Below are 23,165 nucleotides of genomic sequence, written 5' to 3'. Positions count from 1 at the left end.
CTTATTATCACCTTCTTTCCAGTGACTGATTAATAAGTTGCTGTGATATCTTCTCATACAATCGTCTTTAAAAGCTCCATACACTGTGCAATTCCTGTCACCGACATACAGATGCTCTCAGCTTCTTCTATATATGATCCAAATACATTTTAGGTAAACACACTTTCCCCTTTAATTAGGGTTGGAAAGCCATGCCTCGTCTCCCACTTGGCAACCTCCAAGGATTTCAATCTACATCCATTCTTGTCCCCCGTTAAGGAAATCTTTTCATTCCAGGCTCCAAAGAAGATAAACCATCATAGTGCTTTCTGTTTTCCACCAATTTTTTATTACAATTGTTAAAATAACACTCACATTAAAATGTGCATATCTGGTGCACCACAGTACAAAAAACTATAGGTCCTGATCACTCAAAATATGGCACACATTCAGTAAGGCATGATGCTATCGGCTCCTCCCTACATGTTGCGTCACGGGTCAGGGGAAACAAATTTTATGGCTACTAAACAAACAATAGCGAGTGCGTAGAAAACCTTGATGCTTAGCTTTAATGAGGGTAAAAATCAGATACAAGGTGCACTCATAAATGACAAGCTCACCAAGGTTGTTAACCACTTCCCATCCAGGCCAATTCTGGCACTTCGCTCCTACATGTAAAAATCATCATTTTATTTTTTTAAAGAACATTACTGTTATAGAACTCCCAAACATTATAAATGTTGTTTTAGCAGGGACCTCCTAGGGACCCTAGGGAATAAAATGGCAGTTGTTGCAACTTTTTATGTTGCGTGGTATTTTTGCACAGCGATGTTTCAAACACTTTTTTTTTTTTTTATTCATGAATTAAAAAACAAAACAAAAAACAGTAAAGTTAGCCCAATTGTTTTGTATAATGTGAAAGATGATGTTGCGCCGAGTAAATAGATACGGTACCTAACATGTCACTCTTTAAAATTGCACACACTCGTGGAATGCCGCCAAAACTTCGATAATTAAAAATCTCCATAGGCAACACTTTAAAAATGTTTACAGGTTACATGTTTAGAGTTACAGAGGAGGTCCTGAGCTAGAATTTTTGCTTTTGCTCTAACAAACGCAGTGATACCTCACATGTGTGATTTGAACGCCGTGTACATATGTTGGCGCGACTTACGTATGCGTTCGCTGCTATGCATAAACAGGCGGGGACAGGGGCGCTTGAAATTTATTTCTTTTTTATTCATTATTTTGCTTTTATTTTTTTTATTTTTACACTTTCTCTTTAAAAAAATGTTTTTATCACTTTTATTCCTATTACAAATAATGTAAACATCCCTTGTAATAGGAATAGTGCGTGACAGGTCCTCTTTATGGAAAGATATGGGGTCAATAAGACCCCCACATCTCTCCTTCAGGCTGGAAAGGCTGAGATAAAAAATAAAAAGTAAACTCTCTCGGCCTTTCCAGACGCGTCCTCGGCTTTGTTTGCTTCTGCCAGTGGGGACGTGATGTCATAACGTTACGCACCCAGGCCTCTGAGGGTCATAGAGACGATGGGACCATCTGGTCACCAGAAATCTCTATGGTAAACTTCCAGCGGCGACTGATTCGTCCTCCGGCTCGACGATCACAGGGGTGAGCCGGGAGAAATACCGGAGGGCGATGAAGCGGCTGAACTGCCACTATGATTGTTCTTATGGTGCACAGAAATGCCAGCTGAAAAAGATTATATCTGGATGATGCTTGTTGCTGCACCTATCATTCAGATATCCCCACACAAATTCCATGACGTCATATGACCTACCTTGGGCGGTAAGGTTGGGTGGTTATTGACTCACACGCAAAAATTTTTAATACCTGTCAGCCTTGGCTGGATCATTTTAAGCTCTCTCGATTAAAGGTTAAAAATGTCTTCATGAATTTAGGCGAAAATGTATGTTACATGTTGCAAGTGCTGGCAGTGATCACGGGGGCTGATTCTGCTAACAACGCATTTTTGGGGACACTAGTATAGTTCTGATCACGATCAAGATACTAATCCTGATACTGAGTCCTCACCTGTGGTCACACCTCACCGACACGGTTTATCCCAATTGGGCTTAATCGTAATAGGTGGGCGACATGTTGCACTTCACCGCTCTGCAGCCGCATGCAATAAACCCAGTTGAAGCCTGGTGGTGCAGGCTATTTAGCAAAGAAAGAGGCGTGAGGAGGCAACATATCACCTTCCAACCCCCGTCAACCGTTCTTTGAAAAGTGATCTACCGCCGACTGTTTTTCAGAGAGGAGGCAAGGGCTGCTGCATATCTTTACATGCCCTTAAGAAGATCACTCTTAACACGCCTAATGAAGGGACACTATAACCCCTAAAATTTGTTGGATTGTACCTATTAACCCTGAAATGGGTTGGACTGTTATCTGATAGAGACCCTATAACCCCTGAAATGTGTTGGATTGTTACTTAATGAAGGGACCCTAGTAACCCTCAAATGTGTTGTATTGTGACCTGATGGAGGGACCATATAACCCCTGAAATGTTTTGGATTGTATGAGATGAAGGGACCTTAATAACCCCCCAAATGTGTTGGATTGTTATGCGATGAAGGGACCATATAACCCCTGAAATGTGTTGGATTGTATGTGATGAAGGGACCTTATTAATGATGAATTGTATTGGATTGTTACCTGATGAAAGGGACCCTATAACCCCTGAAATGTCTTGGATTGTTACCTGATGAAGGGACCCTATAACTCCTAAATGTGTTGGATTGTACCTGATACAGGGATCCTATTAACCCCTGAAATGTGTTGTACTGTTACCTGATACAGGGACCCTATAACCAGTGAAATGTGTTGGATTTGTACCTTATGAAAGGGCCCTATAACCCCTGAAATGTGTTGGATTGTATGGGATGAAGGGACCTTATTAATAATGAAATGTGTTGGATTGTTACCTGATGAAGGGACCCAATAACCCCTGAAATGTATTGGATTGTTACCTGATGAAGGGACCCTATAACTCCTAAATGTGTTGGATTGTACCTGATAAAGAGACCCTATGACCCCCTGATATGTTTTGGATTGTTACCTGATACAGGTATCCTATTAACCCTGAAATGTGTTGGATTGTTACCCGATGAAGAGACCCTATAACCCCTGAAATGTGTTGGACTGTTACCTGATACAGGGACCGTATAACCAGTGAAATGTGTTGGATTTGTACCTGATTAAGGGACCCTATAATCCCTGAAATTTGTTGGATTATACCCGATGGAGGGGTCATATAACCTTTGAAATGTGTTGGATTGTACCTTATGAAAGGGCCCTATAACCCCTGAAATATGTTGATAAGGTAACAGACTTTCTTATTTTACCATTGTTACCTGTCTTTTTTTCTTTGATCCTTTTTTGCCAGTCTGGAGCCCTCCTCATCCATATAGAAACCTGGACAGACACTCCAGCCTGGCTCATTCTGGAGGAGGAAAGATGGTCCAAATATTTTCCCAAATAATCACTATTGCCCTTGGGTACCAGGGGTAATTCACAAAGAGCCATGCAAGAAGAAGAAAATCATACTAAATCCACCATATAAACAGCATAAAGATCCACGGAGTACAGCAGCATTGGTTTTGAGGATCCCAGTAGAGCTATGCTGAAACTGAATGTTTAAACTTTATAAAGGTAAAAGACCTGCCAATGGCTCTAAAATCTGGACTAAAGAACTAAAACCCAACCTCAATTGTGCGGTCATTTGTTACAATAACACAGCAATATAGCTCTGTTCTCCCAAACTCACATATACCACAATACGCGACAACTTTACATTTGCATGCAGCCACCAGTTGATGTTGTATTGTATCCTATGTAGAATATTACGTCTGCCTTTACGTCAAGCATGTGCTACCACCCTGACCACATTTTTTCACATTTCTTGGGGCAATCCCATTGCTGGTATGTTATGTATGTTTTTTGCAATCTATTGTTAAACTTGACTTCCTCGTTCACATACCGCAGCCATACTTTTTGAACCGTAGATTTTCTCAAGAACTTTCTATGGGTTCATTGAGCCGTGGTCTTCCTTTTGATGGTCCTTTTTTTTGGACATTCTGACCAAAGCCTGCATTCTTTCAACTGACCACCAATGTAAGGGACATTCTTCCAACTGGCCACCACTGTAAGGGACATTCTTTCCATTGACCAACATTGCAAGGATCATTCTTCCCACTAGACACCAGTGCAGGGAGCATTCTTCCCACTGACCACCAATGTAAGGGGCATTCATCCAACTGGCCACCACTGTAAGGGACATTCTTCCCATTGAAAACCAGTGCAGGGAGCATTCTTGCCGCTGACCACCAATGTGAGGAATATTCTTCTCACTGACCAACATTGCAAGGAACATCCCACTGACCTCCAATGTAAGAAACATTCTTTCCACTGACCATCAATGTAAGGGGCATTTTTCCCACTGACGACCAATTTAAGGAGCATTCTTCCCACTGACCAACATTGTAAGGAACATTCTTCCCAATGGCCACCAATGTAAGGTACATTCTTCACACTGACCACCAATGTAAAGAGCATGCTTCTCATGGACCACCAATGCAAGGGGCATTTTCGCATTGACCACCAATGTAAGGAGCATTCTACCTATAGAACTCCAATGTAAGGAATATTCTTCCCATTGACCACCAATATATTTCCATTGACCCCTCAATGAGTTGGTTTCGTTAAGGGTTTATCAAGACCTAAAATTTATTTTATGGGTTCTTCTGGGGGGAAAAAAGGTAAAGAAAGACTGATAAGGGACTATATAGAAGATTTTAGTAATGAGAACGGTATCATTAGCAGTAATCAGCATGGATTCATGAAGAATCTTTCTTGCCAAACCAATCTATTAACCTTCTATGAGGAGGGGAGTTGCCATCTAGATAAAGTAAGGCCCGTAGACGTGGTGTATATGGATTTTGCACAAGCATTTGACACAGTTCCCCATAAATGTTTACTGTACAAAGTAAGGTCCGTTGGCATGTACCATAGGGTGAGTACATGGATTGAAAACTGGCTACACGGGCGAGTTCAGAGGGTGGTGATAAATGGGGAGTACTCGGAATGGTCAGGGGTGGGTAGTGGGGTCCCCCAGGGTTCTGTGCTGGGACCAATCCTATTTACATTGTTCATAAACGATCTGGAGGATGGGGATGGGATAAACAGTCCAATCTCTGTATTTGATACTAAGGCTACGCAGGGCAATAACTTCTCCGCAGGATGTGGAAACCTTGAAAAAAGATCTGAACAAATTAATGAGGTGGGCAACTACATGGCAAATGAGGTTTAATGTAGAAAAATGTAAAATAATGCATTTGGGTGGCAGAAATATGAATGCAATCTATACACTGGGGGGAGAACCTCTGGGGGAATCTAGGATGGAAAAGGACCTGGGGGTCCTAGTAGATGATAGGCTTAGTGATGCCAAGCTACTGCTAACAAAGCAAACAGAATATTGGCATTAAAAAGGTGATCAACTCCAGAGATAAAACAATAATTCTCCCGCTCTACAAGACTCTGGTCCGGCCGCACCTGGAGTATGCTGTCCAGTTCTGGGCACCAGTCCTCAGGAAGGATGTACTGGAAATGGAGCGACTACAAAGAAGGGCAACAAATCTAATAAAAGGTCTGGAGGATATTAGTTATGAGGAAAGGTTGCGAGCACTGAACTTATTCTCTCTGGAGAAGAGATGCTTGAGAGGGGATATGATTTCAATATACAAATACAGTACTGGTGACCCCACAATACGGATAAAACTTTTTCGCAGAAGGGAGTTTAAGCCCTTGTACACACGGTCGGAGATTCAGACGGAATGTGTCCTATCGGACCGTTTTGTCGGATAATCCGACTGTGTGTGGTCTCCATCGGACTGTTTCCGTTGGAGTATCCGACGGACCAAGTTTTCCAACTCGTCCGTAAAATTTTCCGACAAAATGCTCCGATCAGACATACTCCGATCATGTGTAGCCTACTCCGACGGACAAAGTGCCACGCATGCTCAGATCAAATTCCTAGACCAAAGCTATTGGCTACTAGCCTGAACGTAGTGCCGTCATAACGAAATAACGTCATCACGTTACGTACAATCGGATTTTCCGACAACTTTGTCCGACCGTGTGTATGCAACAGTTTCGGACAAAATCCATCGGACAAAATCCATCGGACAAAATCCGTCGGACAAAATCCAACGGATTTGGTTGTCAGAATGTCCGACCGTGTGTACAAGGGCTAATAAGACACGTGGCCACTCATTAAAATTAGAAGAAAAGAGGTTTAACCTTAAACTACATAGAGGGTTCTTTACTGTAAGATCGGCGAGGATGTGGAATTCATCTCCACAGGCAGTGGTCTCAGCGGGGGCCACTGATAGTTTCAAGAATCTATTAGATAAGCACCTGAGCGACCACAACATACAGGGATATACAATGTAATACTGACATATAATCACACACATAGGTTGGACTTGATGGACTTGTGTCTTTTTTCAACCTTATCTAATATGTAACTATATAGGGGGAGGAGAGGGTGGGAGTCATTTTGTGCTACAAGCTTTCTGGCTCAGAAAAGGACTCTGACAATAGCTGTAGTCATATAATGATCATCCACATGCAACTCAACATAGATCAATATGCATGTCATAGGATTATTTTCTAAATACGTACTTTGTTTTTCAAATTTCCTGGAGCATTCTCTCTGCTGATGTGGATGTTTTTTTGCTTTCTAATTTTAGATTGTACTTCCTTATTGATATATTGCAGCCATTCCGAGCTAGGGTTCTTTGCCCCCAGAGTTTCTCATGAGGTTTCTAGGGGTTCCTAGGGGTTCCTTGAGCTGTTCTTTTGATGGTGCCTACATGGTTTCAGGGCCAACCCCACCTGCCAGAACCAGCAGCATCAAACCAATGTTTCTTTTTAGATGTTTGGAGGGCATTCTGACCAAGGGTTGCATTCTTCCAACTGACCACCACTGTAAGGCATATTCACCCTTTGACCAGCAATGTAAGGAGCATTCTTCCCACTGACCACCAATGCAGGGAACATTCTTCCCACTGACCACCAATGCAGGGAGCATTCTTCCCACTGACCACCAATGCAGGGAGCATTCTTCACACTGACCACCAATGCAGGGAGCATTCTTCACACTGACCACCAATGCAGGGAGCATTCTTCCCACTGACCACCAATGCAGGGAGCATTCTTCCCACTGACCAGCAATGCAGGGAGCATTCTTCCCACTGACCACCAATGCAGGGAGCATTCTTCCCACTGACCACCAATGCAGGGAGCATTCTTCCCACTGACCACCAATGCAGGGAGAATTCTTCACACTGACCACCAATGCATGGAGCATTCTTCCCACTGACCACCAATGCAGGGAGCATTTTTCCCACTGACCACCAATGCAGGGAGCATTCTTCCCACTGACCACCAATGCAGGGAGCATTTTTCCCACTGACTACCAATGCAGGGAGCATTCTTCACACTGACCACCAATGCAGGGAGCATTCTTCACACTGACCACCAATGCAGGGAGCATTCTTCCCACTGACCACCAATGCAGGGAGCATTTTTCCCACTGACCACCAATGCAGGGAGCATTCTTCACACTGACCACCAATGCATGGAGCATTCTTCACACTGACCACCAATGCAGGGAGCATTCTTCACACTGACCAGCAAGGTAGGGGACATTTTTTTCCACTGACCACCACTGTTCAGTCAGCAAAAGTCAGATGAGAGCTTTTGGTCGGAAAATGCGACCATGTGTACGCTCCATCGAACTTTTGCTGGCTGAATTCCCGCCAGCAAAAGATTGAGAGCAGGGTCTCAATTTTTCTGTCGGACAGAAATTCTGAAGCATAAAAATTCCTACGCATGCTTGGAAACAATTCGACACATGCTTGGAAGCATTGAACTTCATTTTCTAGGCCCGTCGTAGTGTTGTACGTCACCGCATTCTTGACGGTCGAAAGTTCAGCGAACTTTTGTGTGACTGTGTGTGTGCAAGCCAAGCTTGAGTGGAATTCTGTCGGAAAAACCATCCAAGATTTTTTCGACGGAAAATCCACTTGTGTGTACGTGGCATAAGAAGCATTCTTCCCATTGACCAACATTGTAAGGAGCATTCTTCTCATTGGCCACCAATGTAAGGGGCATTCTTCCCAATGGCCACCAATGTAAGAAGCATTCTTCCCAATGGCCACCAATGTAAGTGGCATTCTTCCCAATGGCCACCAATCTAAGGGGCATTCTTCCCAATGGCCACCAATGTAAGGGGCATTCTTCCCAATGGCCACCAATGTAAGGGGCATTCTTCCCAATGGCCACCAATGTAAGGGGCATTCTTCCCACTGACCATCAATGTAAATAAAGCAAGCCATAGATGTGTCATTAATTTCAGAAAAGAAAATCCCTTGATTACCCCATCAACAGAGTCAGTGTTGATGGGGAAATGCCTCCCGCGGAGCCATTGTGTTCTCCCAGCGGAGATCCGTCCCTTTTAGGATAACACAGTGATTATTGCTAGAGGCAATAATGGCATGCAAAAATCCAACATGTTGGTTATACCCAAGTCGATCGATGGACTGACCTGGGTACAGTCAGCCTGTCCATACACAAAATGAATCTTGGCTGGTCCCAGCTGAACAGGCCGAGATTCAAACCATCTATGACTGGTGCATTCTTCCAACTGACCACCAATGTAAGGAGCATTTAGCATCGACCGCTGATGAATTGCTTTCAGTAAGGGTTTTCCAAGACCTAAAATGTATTTTATGGGTTCTTTTTGGACTCTGAAGAAAAAAACGTAGAGAAAGGCAGATCTAGGGGGAGGAGAGGGTGAGAGTCGTTTTGTGCTACAAGCTTTCTGGCTAAGAAAAGGAGTCTGCCAATAGTTGTAGTCATATAATGGTCATCCACATGCGACTCGAAATAAACACTCACTGGACACTTTATTAGGTACACCCATTCAATTGCTCGGTAACACAAATTGCTAATCAGTCAATCATATGGCTCAATGTATTTGGGGATCTAGACGTGGTGAAGGCGACTTGCTGACGTTCAAACTGGGCATCAGAATGGGGAAGAAATGGGATTTAAGTGACAATGAACAAGGCATGGTTGTTGGTGCCAGACAGGCTGGTCTGAGTAGTTAAAAAACCTGCTGATCTACTTGGGTTTCACACACAGCCATCTCTTGGGGTTTACAGAGAATGGTCCGAAAAAGAGAAAATATCCAGTGAGCGGCAGTTGGACGAAAATGTATTGTTGATATCTGAGGTCAGAGGAGAATGGGCAGACTGGTTCCAGATGATAGAAAGGCAACAGTAACCCAAATAACCACTCGTTATACCCAAGGTATGCAGAATACCATCTTTGAATGCACAACACATGCAACCTTGAAGCAGATGGGCTGCAGCAGCAGAAGACCACACCGGGTGCCACTTCTGTCAGCTAAGAACAAGGAAACTGAGGCTACAATTTGCACAGGATCACCAAAATTAGACAATAGAGGATTGGAAAAACGTTGCCTGGTCTGATGAGTCTCCTTTTCAGCTGTGACATTCAGATGGTCGGGTCAGAATTTGGTGTAAATAACATGAAAGCATGGATCCATCCTGACTTGTATCACCGGTTCAGGCTGGTGGTGGTGGTGTAATGGTGTGGGGGATATTTTCTTGGCACACTTTGGGCCCCTTAGTACCAATTGAGCATCGTTTAAACACCACGGTCTACCTGAGTATTGTTGCTGATCATGTCCATCCCTTTATGACTACAGTGTCCCCATCTTCTGATGGCTCCTTCCAGCAGGATAATGCACCATGTCACAAAGCTCCAATCATCTCACCACTGGACAATGAGGTCACTGTACTCCAATGGCCTCCACACTCACCACATCTCATCCAATGGCCTCCACACTCACCACATCTCATCCAATAGAGCACCTTTGGGATGTCGTGGAACGGGTGATTTGCATCATGGATGTGCAGCCAACAAATCTGCAGCAACTGTGTGATGTTATCATGTCACTATGGAGCAAAATCTCTGAGGAATGTTTCCAACACCTTTTTGTATCTATGCCACAAAGAATGAAGGCCAAAGGGGGTCTAACCCGGGACTAGCAAGGTGTACCTAATAAAGTGGCCGGTGAGTGTAGATTAATATCCAAGTCAAAGGATTATATTCTAAATTCGTACTATTTAAAGGGGTTGCATCCTATGCATCAAGGTGAAAAAACACCTGGCAGTGACCGGCCCCCTACCCCCCCATTTTACTTACCTGACCCCCGTAATTCTGTTGGCGGTGACGCGCTGTCCTCCTCTGTCCCGGCTCTTGATTGGATAGATTGATAGCATTGCAGCCATTGGCTCCCGCTGCTGTCAATCAAATCCAATGATGTGAGCGATGGGAGTCCAGCATTCCTGTCTATGGACGCAAATGATGGACACGGGAGCGCGCCCGTAAGGAAACCCCCCACGGGAGATCGCTTCACCTAGGGGGTTATCTAATGTGGAGAGGAGCCCCCGGGGGACCCCAGAAGACGAGGTTCGGGGGCCACTCTGTGCAAAACGAGCTGCACAGTGGAGGAAAGTATGATATGCGTGTTATTTAACCACTTGCCGACCAGCCGCAGCAGTATTACTGCGGCAGATTGGCACAGCTGGGCGAAGCGACGCTATGTAACATCGCTTCGCTCTGTAGCCACTAGGGGCGAAGCCCCCAGAGCCGATGTGAGTGCCTAGCGGTGGTGATGACTGCCGATGCGAGAGCGACTGCTGGGCTCCCGCGATCGCTCGTGACGAACAGAGAACCGGGATCTGGGTGTGTAAACACCCAAATCCCGGTTCTCTGAGGGGAGAAGAGACAGATCGTCTGTTCATACAAAGTATAAACAATGATCTGTCATCTCCTCTAGACAGTCCCACCCCCCTTCAGTTAGAACACAGAGGTCACACACTTAACCCCTTGATCGCCCTCTAGTGTTAACCCCTTCCCTGCCAGTGACATTTTTACAGTAATCAGTGCATTTTTAAGCACTGATCGCTGCATAAATGCCAATGGTCCCAAAAATAGCGTCTAAAGTGTCCGATGTATCCGCCATAATGTCGCAGTCCTGATAAAAGTCGCAGATCGCCGTCATTACTAGTATAAAAAAAATAATAAAAATGCTATAAATCTATCCCCTATTTTGTAGATGCTATAACTTTTGCACCAATCAATATACGCTTAGTGTGATTTTTATTACCAAAAATATGTAGAAGAATACGTATCGGCCTAAACTGAGGAAAAAAATAGATTTTTTTTAAAATTGTGGATATTTATTATAGCAAAAAGTTAAAAAAAAATTGTTTTTTTTTTCAAAACAATTTTCAAAATTGTCGTTCTTTTTTGTTTATAGCGCAAAAAATAAAACATGCAGAGGTGATCAAATACCACCAAAAGAAAGCTCTATTTGTGGGGGAAAAAAAAGTACGTCAACTTTGTTTGAGTACAGCGCCGCAGGACCGTGCAATTGTCAGTTAAAGCGACGCAGTGCCGAATCGCAAAAAATGGCCTGGTCATTCAGCAGCCAAATCTTCCGGGGCTGAAGTGGTTAAAATAAAACAAAAAAAAACGAGCCTTTACAATCACTTCAAGTCTACAAATTGCTGCCAATATCTGAATATTTTAGGACATCTCCAGAGCAGGTGTTTCAAGGCACCTTGGCATGAGGTGGATAATAATTCATTTGTTGAGTCTATTGACGGCCGAAAGTGAAACCAGGGAAGTCTTTTGTAAAAAAAAAAAAAAAAGTCTCCCGCTGCCCTTCAGTGTCCATTGTCTTGTTCCCATTTACATTTGCTAAGCAAATACATCTGAGTTCCCCCTTCACCAGGGCAGTGTATTGCAATGCAAGTGTTTGTGTGCGTTGAGGCACATTGCATAAGACAGCCCATTCAAAACGAACGTCCTATGTAAACGCAACTTAACAAAGAAAATAAACAGGTCTTGCCACTTTTTTTTTTGGCACAACACAAAGCACAGAGCATACGTATCTGGTGGTTGAAATGCCCTTTTATAAAGGTTTGTAGCAGCACAATGTAGATGTGTAGTGGTTAGCACTCTCTGCTTAGCAGTAAGAAGGGTCACTGGTTCGAATCCCAACCACAACACTACCTGCCTGGAGTTTGCATGTTCTCCCTGTGCCTGAGTGGGTTTCCTCCGGGTACTCCAGTTTCCTCCCGCACTCCAAAGACATGCTGGTAGGTTTATTGTCTTCTGCCTAAATTGGCCCTAGTATATGAATGTGAGTTAGGGACCTTAGATTGAGGGTAGGGACTGATGTGAATGTATAGTGTATATGTAAAACACTGCGTAAATTGACGGTGCTATATAAGTACATTAAATAATAATGTGCATTGGTTTACACGGTTAAGGAGATATTTTACAAAAAAAGGGCACCACCGTCTACTGCGCATGTGTAGACAACGGCACAGGCGCACTGGGCGCGCCGCAAGTGAAGGCGAACATGCCGTCAATGACGGCTCCGGCGCTGTGATTGGCCAGAGACGCGATGACGTCACTCCGGCGCATTCGCGGGAGCCGTCATCGACGGCACGTTCGCCTTTACTTGCAGCGCGCCCAGTGCGCCTGTGCCGTTGTCTACACATGCGCAGGAGACAGTGGTGCCCTTTTTTTGTAAAATATCTCCTTAACCGCGAGGCCGGAAAGTCACTCCAGGATACATGGTAGCATCGGAGATGAAGATCGAGGACCGCTTCAGGGGCTTTGATCTCAGGTAAGTTATTCATAATGAGCTAGTATGCTATGCATACTAGCTCATTATGCCTTTGCCTTGCAGGGTTTATATAAAAAAAAAAAAAAATTTAGGGTTAACTTCCTCTTCAAGTGCATCATCTTGTATTATAACATATTGGGGGTTGAAAGCTTAAAGAGTTCCACCCAAAAATGGAACTTCCACTTTTTGGAATCCTCCCCACCCCCCCCCCCCCCTCCGGTGTCACATTTGGCACCTTTCATGGGGGAGGAAGGAGCGGAGACCTGTCTAATACAGGTATTTGATTCCACTTCCTGGCATAGATCACTGCGGCGTTTGCTGTGACCTACGCCACTTCCGGTGCCTACTCTGTCCTCCCCACTCTGTATTCTGGGAGACACACAGGTCCCAGAACACAGCAGGGACCAATGAGGACCGCGCCGCAAATCGCGCATGTGCAGTAGGGAACCAGGAAGTGAAGCCACACGGCTTCACTTCCTGATTCCCTTACTAAGGATGGTGGCAGCAGCAGCTGAGAGCCGAAGGACTGATCGGCTTCGGCTGCCGACCTCGCGGGCTCCCTGGACAGGTAAGTGTCCACATATTAAGTCAGCAGCTGCAGTATTTGTAGCTGCTGGCTTTTAATATTTTTTTTTTTCGGCGGACCTTTAACCATTTAAGGACCAGCCTCGTTTTGAGATTTTGGTGTTTACATGTTTAAAACATTTTTTTTTTCGCTAGAAAATTACTTAGAACTCCCAAACATTATATATATATTTTTTCTAACACCCTAGAGAATAAAATGACGGTCTTTGAAATACTTTTTTTCACACCGTATTTGCACAGCGGTCTTACGAGCGCTCTTTTTTTGGAAAAAAAAACACATTTTTTTAATAAAAAAAATAAGACAACAGTAAAGTTAGCCCAATTTTTTTTTATATTGTGAAAGATAATGTTACGCCGAATAAATTGATACCCCGTCATGTTTATGCTTCAAAATTGCGCCCGCTCGTGGAATGAAGACAAACGTTTACCCTTAAAAATCAAAAAAGTTAAAAAAATTCTACAAATTAATTTTTAATAATTATTTATAGTTATTTATTATATTATAATTTATGATTTTGTGTTTCAAACTTTATCATACTCGGGATGTCTACTAGACTCTTGTTTGGACAGAGTTAAGTGTGTTATTACTAAGAATTACAGGCCTACAATATAAAATGCCAAATGTCTATGCAAAATAATTGTACCTCTTTGAGACGCAAAAATCTGACATAATCATACCGCCAGGGAGGTTAAATAACAAACATGTTATACTTACCTCCACTGTGCAGCTCGTTTTGCACAGAGTGGCCCCAATTCTCGTCTTCTGGGGTCCCCCAGTGGCTTTCTCGGCTCCTCCCCACATCTGATAACCCCCTCAGAGAAGCGCTCTCCCGAGGGGGTTACCTTGAGGGTGCGCTCCCGAGTCCAGGATTTGTGTCTATAGACACAGAATGCAGGACTCGGCCCGCCCCCCGGAGCCCACGTCATTGGATCTGATTGACAGCAGCGGGAGCCAATGGCTGCGCTGCTATCAATCTATCCAATCAAGAGCCGGGAGCCCATGGAGAAGGAGCCAGCGTGTCCCTGCCGACTGAATGAAGGGGTTCAGGTAAGTAAAATGGGGGCTGGGGGGGGGGGGCGGTGACTGTCAGGTGTTTTTTCCCCTTAAAGGGGTTGTAAAGGCTTGTGTTTTTTCTCCTTAATGCATCCTATGCATTAAGGTGAAAAAACATCCAACAATATCGGCCCCCCCAGCCCCCTCATTTTACTTACCTGACCCCTCGAAAGTCCCGCGCTCACCCTCGACATCCTCTTCGCCGCTCAGCCTGGCCGTTGATTGGTTACAGTGGATGGATTGAAAGCAGCACAGCCATTGGCTTGCGCTGCTGTCAATCACGTCCAATGATGTGGCGCGCTGGGGGGGGAAGAGTGATACAGTGAGCGGCTATGGCCACCGGCTGTATCACAGGAGCGCGCCCACAAGCACTCCACACCATGCGAGGGAGCTTGCATGAAGGTGTTGAGTCCTTGCGGGAGGGAGCCGAGAAAGCAGCCGAGGGACCCCAGAAGAGCAGGTTCGGGGCCACTCTGTGCAAAACGAGCTGCACAGTGGAGGTAAGTATAACATGTTTGTTATTTTAAAAAAAAAACATTACCTTTAGTGATCCTTTAACCTCCCTGGCGGTATGATTCAGTCTGGTTTTAGGTGCTGAAAGCGGTACAATTATTTTGCATGGAAATTTTTATATTGTAGTCCTGTAATTCTTAGGAATAACTCTCTTAAGCCCCATACACACTATTAGTTTTTCTGCTATGTTTTTCCTTCAGGTTTACCAAAACCATGTATTGGAAGGGCCTGCCTGATTGCATACAAATTGAAACTTCTAAGGTTTGACCTCATATTATATGGTTTTGGTAAATCTGATGGAAAAACTCAGCAGAAATACTGATAGAGTGTATGGGGCTTTAAATCTGCTCAAACCAGAGTCTAGCAGACATCCCGGGTATAATAAAGTTTATAATATAATAAATAATAATAAAAATTATTCAATAATGTAATCAAATCCTAAAACACTGAAAAAGGGACACTTTCTGGTTGCTATGGACAATCTCCAATTTTCAGGCAGAAAAAACAGTATTTATAATATAAAAGTGCATGCAGGGCACTGCACAGACCACTAGGGACAAAGGGGGTGTGTCATTTTTTAATACAGTGCTGTAATTAATCTGTAAGATTACAGTGCTGTGTGTGTTTTGTGTCTTTTTACTTTTTTGAATTTGCCGCCGTTCTCTGCTCCCGTGCGCCCTAACGTTGCAAGGAACGGAGCTCGGCGGCATTTTGCACTGTGAATGGAGTGGAGGACGGCTCGCTCAGACAGCGCGGAGGAAATCGCTGGATACAGGGGACAAGGTAAGTAACTCTCCCTGTGTCCTCCCTGTATCCAGCGATGCGATCCCGAGTCTGGCTCGGGGTTACCGCTCCTGTTAGTAAAATCCCAACCCGAGCCAGACTCGGGATTACCGCTAGGGGGGTTAATGCATAGGATGTACACATACCTTTACAACCCCTTAATGTCTTCCTGCTTCACCTCCTGGCCTATCAGGAAGCCGGTCCTGAGACCTAATCGGCCAGGAGTCAGAAGACACTATTGGCCTGCGAGTCCTAAGTTCTGATTGGCCGGGAGGAGAAGCAACCAACAGGACTCGGAAGGAGACGCAGGAGGGGAAGCCACCAAAGCCGTGACCTGGATGGGGTAAGTGCGGGGCTAGCGAGGGGCATGATGAGTGAGCGGATCGGCGATTGATCAATTGAGTGATGGGGGGGAGGTTGGGTGGCTGGGGGAAGCAGGGGTGGCTGGTGGGCCACTGCTAGTGAATCCGATTGGCTACCATGCACAACTGCACTAGAGTCAACATTCTTTGGTTTTAGTAAATTCCCCCCAATGCATGTCACGTTGTGCATTTTAACACCCGTTATTTAGTTATTATTTTTATTTATTTCTTTATTTATGATACTATTGATGTATTATCGATGTATACATTTTGATTTAACTTGTCCCGATCGTTTGTAGAATTTTTTTCCCAACATGTGAATCAATCAATGAATTGAAAAGGTATCGCATACCCATACATACAGAATATACAACCCGATAATGACATAAACAGAATTACTGGTATTACTCAGTTATTTCCTTGTGTGTTGCTGCACAATAATGTCAGCACACACCCGCACTCGCTCCACGGACAGCTAATCCTTGTACAATGGCTTACTTCTTAAGCCTCCATTGTTATGTATACAACAAAGCATCACAGGGGGCTCTGAGGTCGGTTTCGGTGACCAATCAGGGATGGCCTGAACAAGCACCTAAGCCTGCAAAGTCATTATAACTCTGGGGACAAAAGGAACTATTTTACCAGTTTTGGGTACAATCATAGATCGATTGTTTGGAAAAGAGTTGTAGTCTCCTGACCTGGATTCAAACTGAGGACCCCAGCGCTGCAAGGCAGGAGTGCTAATGTGGCCTTATACTGTCTGTATATAGACAAAGCAGCAGCTGCATTGGGTGACAAGAGGATCCAGTGAAGGATCCTGTAGGTAGATTGTAAATGCTGCAATAAAGGGCTACAAAACGCTGTAATCCCCGCGCCGCGGACCTTTCACTGACCGCAACAACGCATGGAGAGTCATTCTATACCTGCTACAAATTGCTGTGACAAAACTGCTCAGGTGACACCATATAGATGAGTGAAAGCAAAGAAAGGAAAGGGGAGAAAGAAAGAAGAAATGAAAGGAAAGAAAATCAAAGAAAAGAAAGAAAAAAAGGAAAGAAAAGAAAAAAAGGAAAGAAAGAAGAAAAGAAAAAAGAAAGGAAAGAAAATCAAAGAGAAGAAAGAAAAAGAAAGGACAGGAAAGAAAAAGAGAAGGAAAAAAAAGGAAAGAAAATCAAAGGGAAGAAAGCAAAAGAAAACAAAATAAAAAAAGAAAATAAAAAGAAAAGAAACAAAAAAAAGGAAAGGAAAGAAAAAAGTAGAATTTATCCCAGTGGAGGTATAAAACACATCAGGGCCTGCTCTGACATAAGGGTCCCCATTAGAGTCCCCCTCACATCAGGGTCCCCATCAGGGGCTGCTCTGACATCAGGGTCCCCATTAGAGTCCCCCTCACATCAAAGTCCCCATCAGGGGCTACTCTGACATTAGGGTCCCCATTAGAGCCCCCTCACATCAGGATCACCATCAGAGTCCCCCTTACATCAGGGTCCCCATCAGGGCCTGCTCTGACATCAGGGTCCCCATTAGAGTCCCCCTCACATCAGGGTCCTGATCAGGGCCTGCTCTGACATCAGGGTCCCCATCAGGGCCTGCTGTGACATCAAGGTCCCCATCAGGGCCTGCTCTGACATCAGGGTTCCCATTAGCATCCCCCTTACTTCAGGGTCCCCCATCAGGGTCCACCCTTACATAAGAGTCCCCCCTTACATCAGAACCCCCCTTAAATCACATTCCCTCCTTACATCGGGGTCCCCAACAGAGTTCCCTTTATATCAGAACCCCCTGGTCCTGGTAGCAGGGGAAAGAAAGATTCTGAGTCACTGGACGGACAAATAAATAGATTTGAGAAAGAATGAAAGAATAAATGAATAGATGGACAGATAGATCTAAAGAAAGAAAAAAAAAAAGAAAGTGAAGTGAATAGATTGAATGATAAATTGATTGATCGATCTGGGTGACAGTGCCAGAAACCAAAAGAAAGAAAAAAAGAGAAAGAAGGAAAGAGAGAGAAAGAAAGAAAGAAAGAGGGAGAGAGAATAAGAAAGAAAGAAAGACAGAAAGAGAGAGAGCGGAAAAGAAAGAAAGAAAGAAAAAAGAAAGTGAATTGAATAGATTGATTGATCGATCTGGGTGACAGCGCCAGAAAGCAAAAGAAAGAAAAAAAGAGAAAGAAGGAGAAAGAAAGAGAAAGAAAGAAAGGAAGAGAGAGAGAGAGAAAAAGAAAGAGGGAGAGAGAAAAAAAGAAAGAAAGAGAAAGAAAGAAAGAAAAAAAAAGAAAGTGAAGTGAATAGATTGATTGATCGATCTGGGTGACAGCGCCAGAAACCAAAAGAAAGAAAAAAAGAGAAAGAAAGAAAGGAAGGAAGTGAAGTGAAGTGAATAGATTGATCGATTGATTGATCGATCTGGGTGACAGCCCCAGAAACCCAAAGAAAGAAAAAAAGAAAAAGAAGGAAAGAGAGAGAAAGAAAGAAAGAAAAGCGTTAACACAAAGCGGATGGATCAATGTCGGTGACAGCGCTGGAAACGATCGATCGTTTTTTGCTCACACTGCAGCAGTTTATGAAAAATCTTTGTAAAGTTTATTTCTACATTTTTTCAAACTATTAGACGTTTGGAGTCAATCGTTGAACTCCAGCCAGCTACAACAGCTGAGATGACATCACACCTCTCCCCCTGTATACCCACAGATGTCAGTGGGGGTGTCAGCCGGTCACATGACCTGTGAGAATGTCAGTTAGTCAGTTGAGGGTCTTACCTTTCCCAGGAGCAGTCCAGTGACCAGCAGGAGCAGCAGCACAGGAGGCACACTCCCCATCTCCAGCTCTCTTCTATCCAGTCAGGCTGTAGAGGACCCCCAGGTCATGGCCCAGCACACACAGTCCCAGTGTCACCCAGCCAGCAGCCTGTACTCTCCTCTCCTCACTTTCATGCCTTGATAGTAATGTGAGATGTTGTAGGGAAAACACAACTTCTGGGAGGAGCAAACTTGTAGTGTCAGGAGTCCCTGCTTCGCCTTAACACCTTCCCTCCTGGGAGTCAGCAGTGTGTGCTCATGGAGGGTGTGGAGGGGAGGAAAGGGTCACATTGCTTCATTCATTATCACCAGGCGGGATGGATGGATGGATGGATGGAGGGGCTGCTGGGCTTTACATTCCTTTCCCACCATGACTGTGAGGAAGTCAGGGCTCTCCACTCCTCTCTGCCCTCCCTCCTGCATTCCACTATAATTTGGTTAGAAAGCTGAGAATCTGGATCACTGTCCTAAAAAAAAAAAAAAAGGAACAAACCAGAGGAGGAAGTGGGCTGTCAGAGAGCGCCTTGTTGGGTCTGTACAATGTACGCTCCGCCATGGGGGTTGTTTTAGTTCCAAATCTGACCATAGATGGATCAGAATTGCATCTGCCCAAAAAAACAAGCCACCCAACGATGATCCCTGGACAGACTTGTCAACGAAAACATCTCTGATTTCCTGAAAATGATGGATTTTTCGGTCTTGTATCTGTCCCTGTATAATAACTGTATACTGTCTAATTCATATATCGCTTAATGTCTTTATCTGTATGTGATTAGATGCATTGTTTTTGATTATGTATTAATTAAATCGCAGATATTTTCCTGATGAAGCTGCTGAGTCCACGAAACTAGTAGAAACACTGTCCGTGAGCAGATATCCCACTGTGATTTTTCCCCATCAGGGGAGTATTATCTTGGCGATAAATATATGAACCGTCACCTATTTTTAATTGATTATTGTCAATTTTGTTATATATTTTGTATCAATAAAGCTTTGTATACTTTTTTACATGTTGGTTCGTTTATGTGAATTTACGTCAATCCTGTATAATAAATGTGAACTTACCTCATTGTACTGTACCAAGATAGTCCAGTTGCCCCCCCCTAACTTTTTGGTGAGTACCTGGCTGTGAACCAGGCTCCAAACCCCCTTGTCTCTGATTTCCTGATATGACCAACGGAATCAGAAAACTCAAATTTCCTGAATACTGTCAACCATATCAGCCTGGCCGAAAATCCAGGGAAATCGCCCTTTTTTTTCCCACCAATCTCACCCTGCTTTTACCTTTTTGCTGCAGGAGCCATTTTTTTTGAAGGTCCCATTCACACTATGTGTGCACACATGTGCGCCGTCAATAAATTTGTTTTGTTTTGTTCCGTTTCGTATTAGGCGTTAATTCGTAATTCGTTTCCCGAAATTCAATTTGGATTCGTACAAAATACGAATTTTCGTTAGGTTTGTTAACTTTTCATAACAAGAACGAACGTTCGTTATGATGACTTTATCATTATGAGGGGTTCCCACCATCCCTGTGCTGTGCTCATTATGAGGGGCTCCCACCATCCCTGTGCTGTGCTTATTATGAGGGGCTCCCACCATCCCTGTGCTGTGCTCATTATGAGGGGCCCACACCATCCCTGTACTGTGCTTATTATGAGGGGCTCCCACCATCCCTGTGCTGTGCTCATTATGAGGGGCTCCCCCCATCCCTGTGCTGTGCTTATTATGAGGGGCTCCCCCCATCCCTGTGCTGTGCTTATTATGAGGGGCTCCCCCCATCCCTGTGCTGTGCTTATTATGAGGGGCACACAACATCCATGTGCTGTGCCCATTATGAGGGGCTCCCACAATCCCTGTGCTGTGCCCATTATGAGGGGCTCCCACCATCCCTGTGCTGTGCCCATTATGAGGGGCTCCCACCATCCCTGTGATGTGCCCATTATGAGGGGCTCCCACCATCCCTGTGTTGTGCCCATTATGAGGGGCTCCCCCCATCCCTGTGCTGTGCCCATTATGAGGGGCTCCCACCATCCCTGTGATGTGCCCATTATGAGGGGCTCCCACCATCCCTGTGCTGTGCTCATTATGAGGGGCTTCCCCATCCCTGTGCTGTCCCCATTATGAGGGGCTCCCACCATCCCTGTGCTGTGCCCATTATGAGGGGCTCCCACCATCCCTGTGCTGTGCCCATTATGAGGTGCTCCCACCATCCCTGTGCTGTGCCCATTATGAGGGGCTCCCCCCATCCCTGTGTTGTGCCCATTATGAGGGGCTCCCACCATCCCTGTGCTGTGCCCATTATGAGGGGCTCCCACCATCCCTGTGCTGTGCCCATTATGAGGGGCTCCCTCCATCCCTGTGCTGTGCTGACTTCCTGGGTTTTTAACTTCATCATAACAAATAATAGTAATTAGGGAACATTCTTATTTTGTCCGATTCTAAATCTCCCATTGACTACCAGTACCAGTCTCCCATCTCCCATATTAAAAAAGGTCATTTTCCCAACCCCCACTCAGCAGCAAAAGAAAACCTCTGATTGGTCAAAAAACACCAGTCACGTTTCCGTTGTAACAGAATTTGGATCCAAAATTAGTAAACAAAGCATAGAAATTCGTATTTCGGATCCTCCCGAATGTACGGATTTACGAAAATTCGTACTAATTTTTGTTTCTTATGAAACTAATCGCACGTGTCTACACGATGACGTTGTGCATTTGCGGGGGTTTTCAGGGCTCCGTTACAAGCAGGGCAGCCCATTCATTTCATTGGACTGCCATTTGCATGACGAACACATCAAAGTAGCTTGTGCAGCTTTTTATGGCTCCATACAGGCACGATGGAGCACGCATAACTTTGCAATGCGTTTTCCACACCATCCTGCGTATCGCACGTAGGGTAGCCCATTTATTTCAGTGTGCATCAAACATGCAAAAGAAGTCCCTGACCCATGCTACACCGAAGTGCATGGCGCTGCATGTGTTGTTGCACGTGCAAAAAAATGCGTGCATTAGCAGATGCATGGGGTGCCATTAAAAATGAAAGGGGAACTTTACACAAAAGGGTAAGTTCCACTTTTCTGCCCTTCCTTTTTTTTCTTTTAAACAGTGAATGAAGGTCCCAGAATTATTTGCGCAATAACACCTAATATGTGCAGCTTGACAGTCATTTTTGTTTGCATGCCTCCTGTACAACCACTTTTACCTACAGGTAAGCCTTAATATAGGTGCTCGAAATATCTCCTAAACCTCCACGGTCTAGGAGATATTTACAATAAAGCCGTGTGCCGATGTCTGCAGTGCATGCGCAGTTTAGAAAGAGCAGATTGGGCCGTTTCTAAAGGGGGTCATGCCGTGACTGACGGGTCGCGCGCACATGCGCATGCGTGCGGGAGTGACGTCACGCGACTCCGGCCAGTCACAGAGCCGGAGTTCACGGGCCCGGAAGGAAGAGGGGTGAAGATGGGCACTCGCTGCTAGTGGGGACAGCGGTGACATTGCAGGGTTCAGTTTCAGGTAAGTGACACATAATGGGCTACTATGCATAGTAGACCATTATGCTTTACCTTTGCAGGGAAAAAAAGAAGAAGTAAAACCCATCAGGGTTTACTTCCTCTTTAAGGTCAAAACATTTCAGACACTGACCGGCCCCCCAGCCCCCCTGTTTTACTCACCTGAGCCCGTTCGTTCCCTCGGCGGAGACACACTCTTCCTCTCTGCCCGGGGTCATCGGCTCTTGATTGGATAGAATAATAGCAGCACAGCCATTGGCTCCCAGTGAGGTCAATCAATGACGTGGGCACCGGGGGGACAGGGCCGAGTCCGGCATTCTGTGTCTATGCACGCAAATGCTGTACTCAAGAGCGTGCCCGCAAAGTAACCCCCCCAGGAGAGTGCTTCTCCCAGGGCGTTTAACGATGCGAGGAGGAGCCGCGAACACCACAGGGGGACCCCAGAAGACGAGGATCGGGGGCCACACTGTGCAAAATGAACTGCACAGTGGAGGTAAGTATGATATGTTTGTTATTTAAAAAAAAAAAAAAAAAGGTTTACAGTCACTTAGCTTTGTTGCTATCACAAGGGGGGTAATGAGCTCTTCATGTAATTGTATGGTGTAGCTGACAGGTTCTCTTTAAAGCGGAACTAAACTTCATCTGAGCTCATCACCACCCTTTCAGAGGAGGAATGGGACCAGTCAATACAAAAATATATTTTCCGACTATAATCTCCTCTAGAGATAGATTCATTCATCTAAAATTCATACATGGGG

General features: G+C 44.7%; 1 protein-coding gene across 5 annotated transcripts in view; it reads right to left on the bottom strand.

Moving 5' to 3' along the window:
• PTPRJ (protein tyrosine phosphatase receptor type J) overlaps positions 1-19,243 on the bottom strand; it is a 219,120-nt gene extending 199,877 nt beyond the window's left edge. For 2 of the 5 annotated variants that reach the window (XM_077453482.1, XM_077453483.1), the window contains exon 1: positions 18,861-19,239. In XM_077453482.1, the coding sequence (XP_077309608.1) occupies positions 18,861-18,920 (60 nt within the window). In that variant the 5' untranslated portion in view covers positions 18,921-19,239. Of the gene's footprint in view, positions 1-18,860 lie in introns of all 5 variants that reach the window. The other 3 variants (XM_077453484.1, XM_077453486.1, XM_077453480.1) reach the window with 2 other exon arrangements.
• Between the last annotated feature and the right edge of the window lie 3,922 nt (positions 19,244-23,165).

Source organism: Lithobates pipiens, unplaced genomic scaffold (genome assembly GCF_037356315.1).
Source record: "Lithobates pipiens isolate NorthernLeopardFrog02 unplaced genomic scaffold, aLitPip1_a1.2 Scaffold_24, whole genome shotgun sequence".
Classification (NCBI taxonomy): Eukaryota; Metazoa; Chordata; class Amphibia; order Anura; family Ranidae; genus Lithobates; species Lithobates pipiens.
The sequence above is the reverse complement of the archived record's forward strand: the minus strand, read 5'-3'. Positions and strand labels throughout refer to the sequence as shown.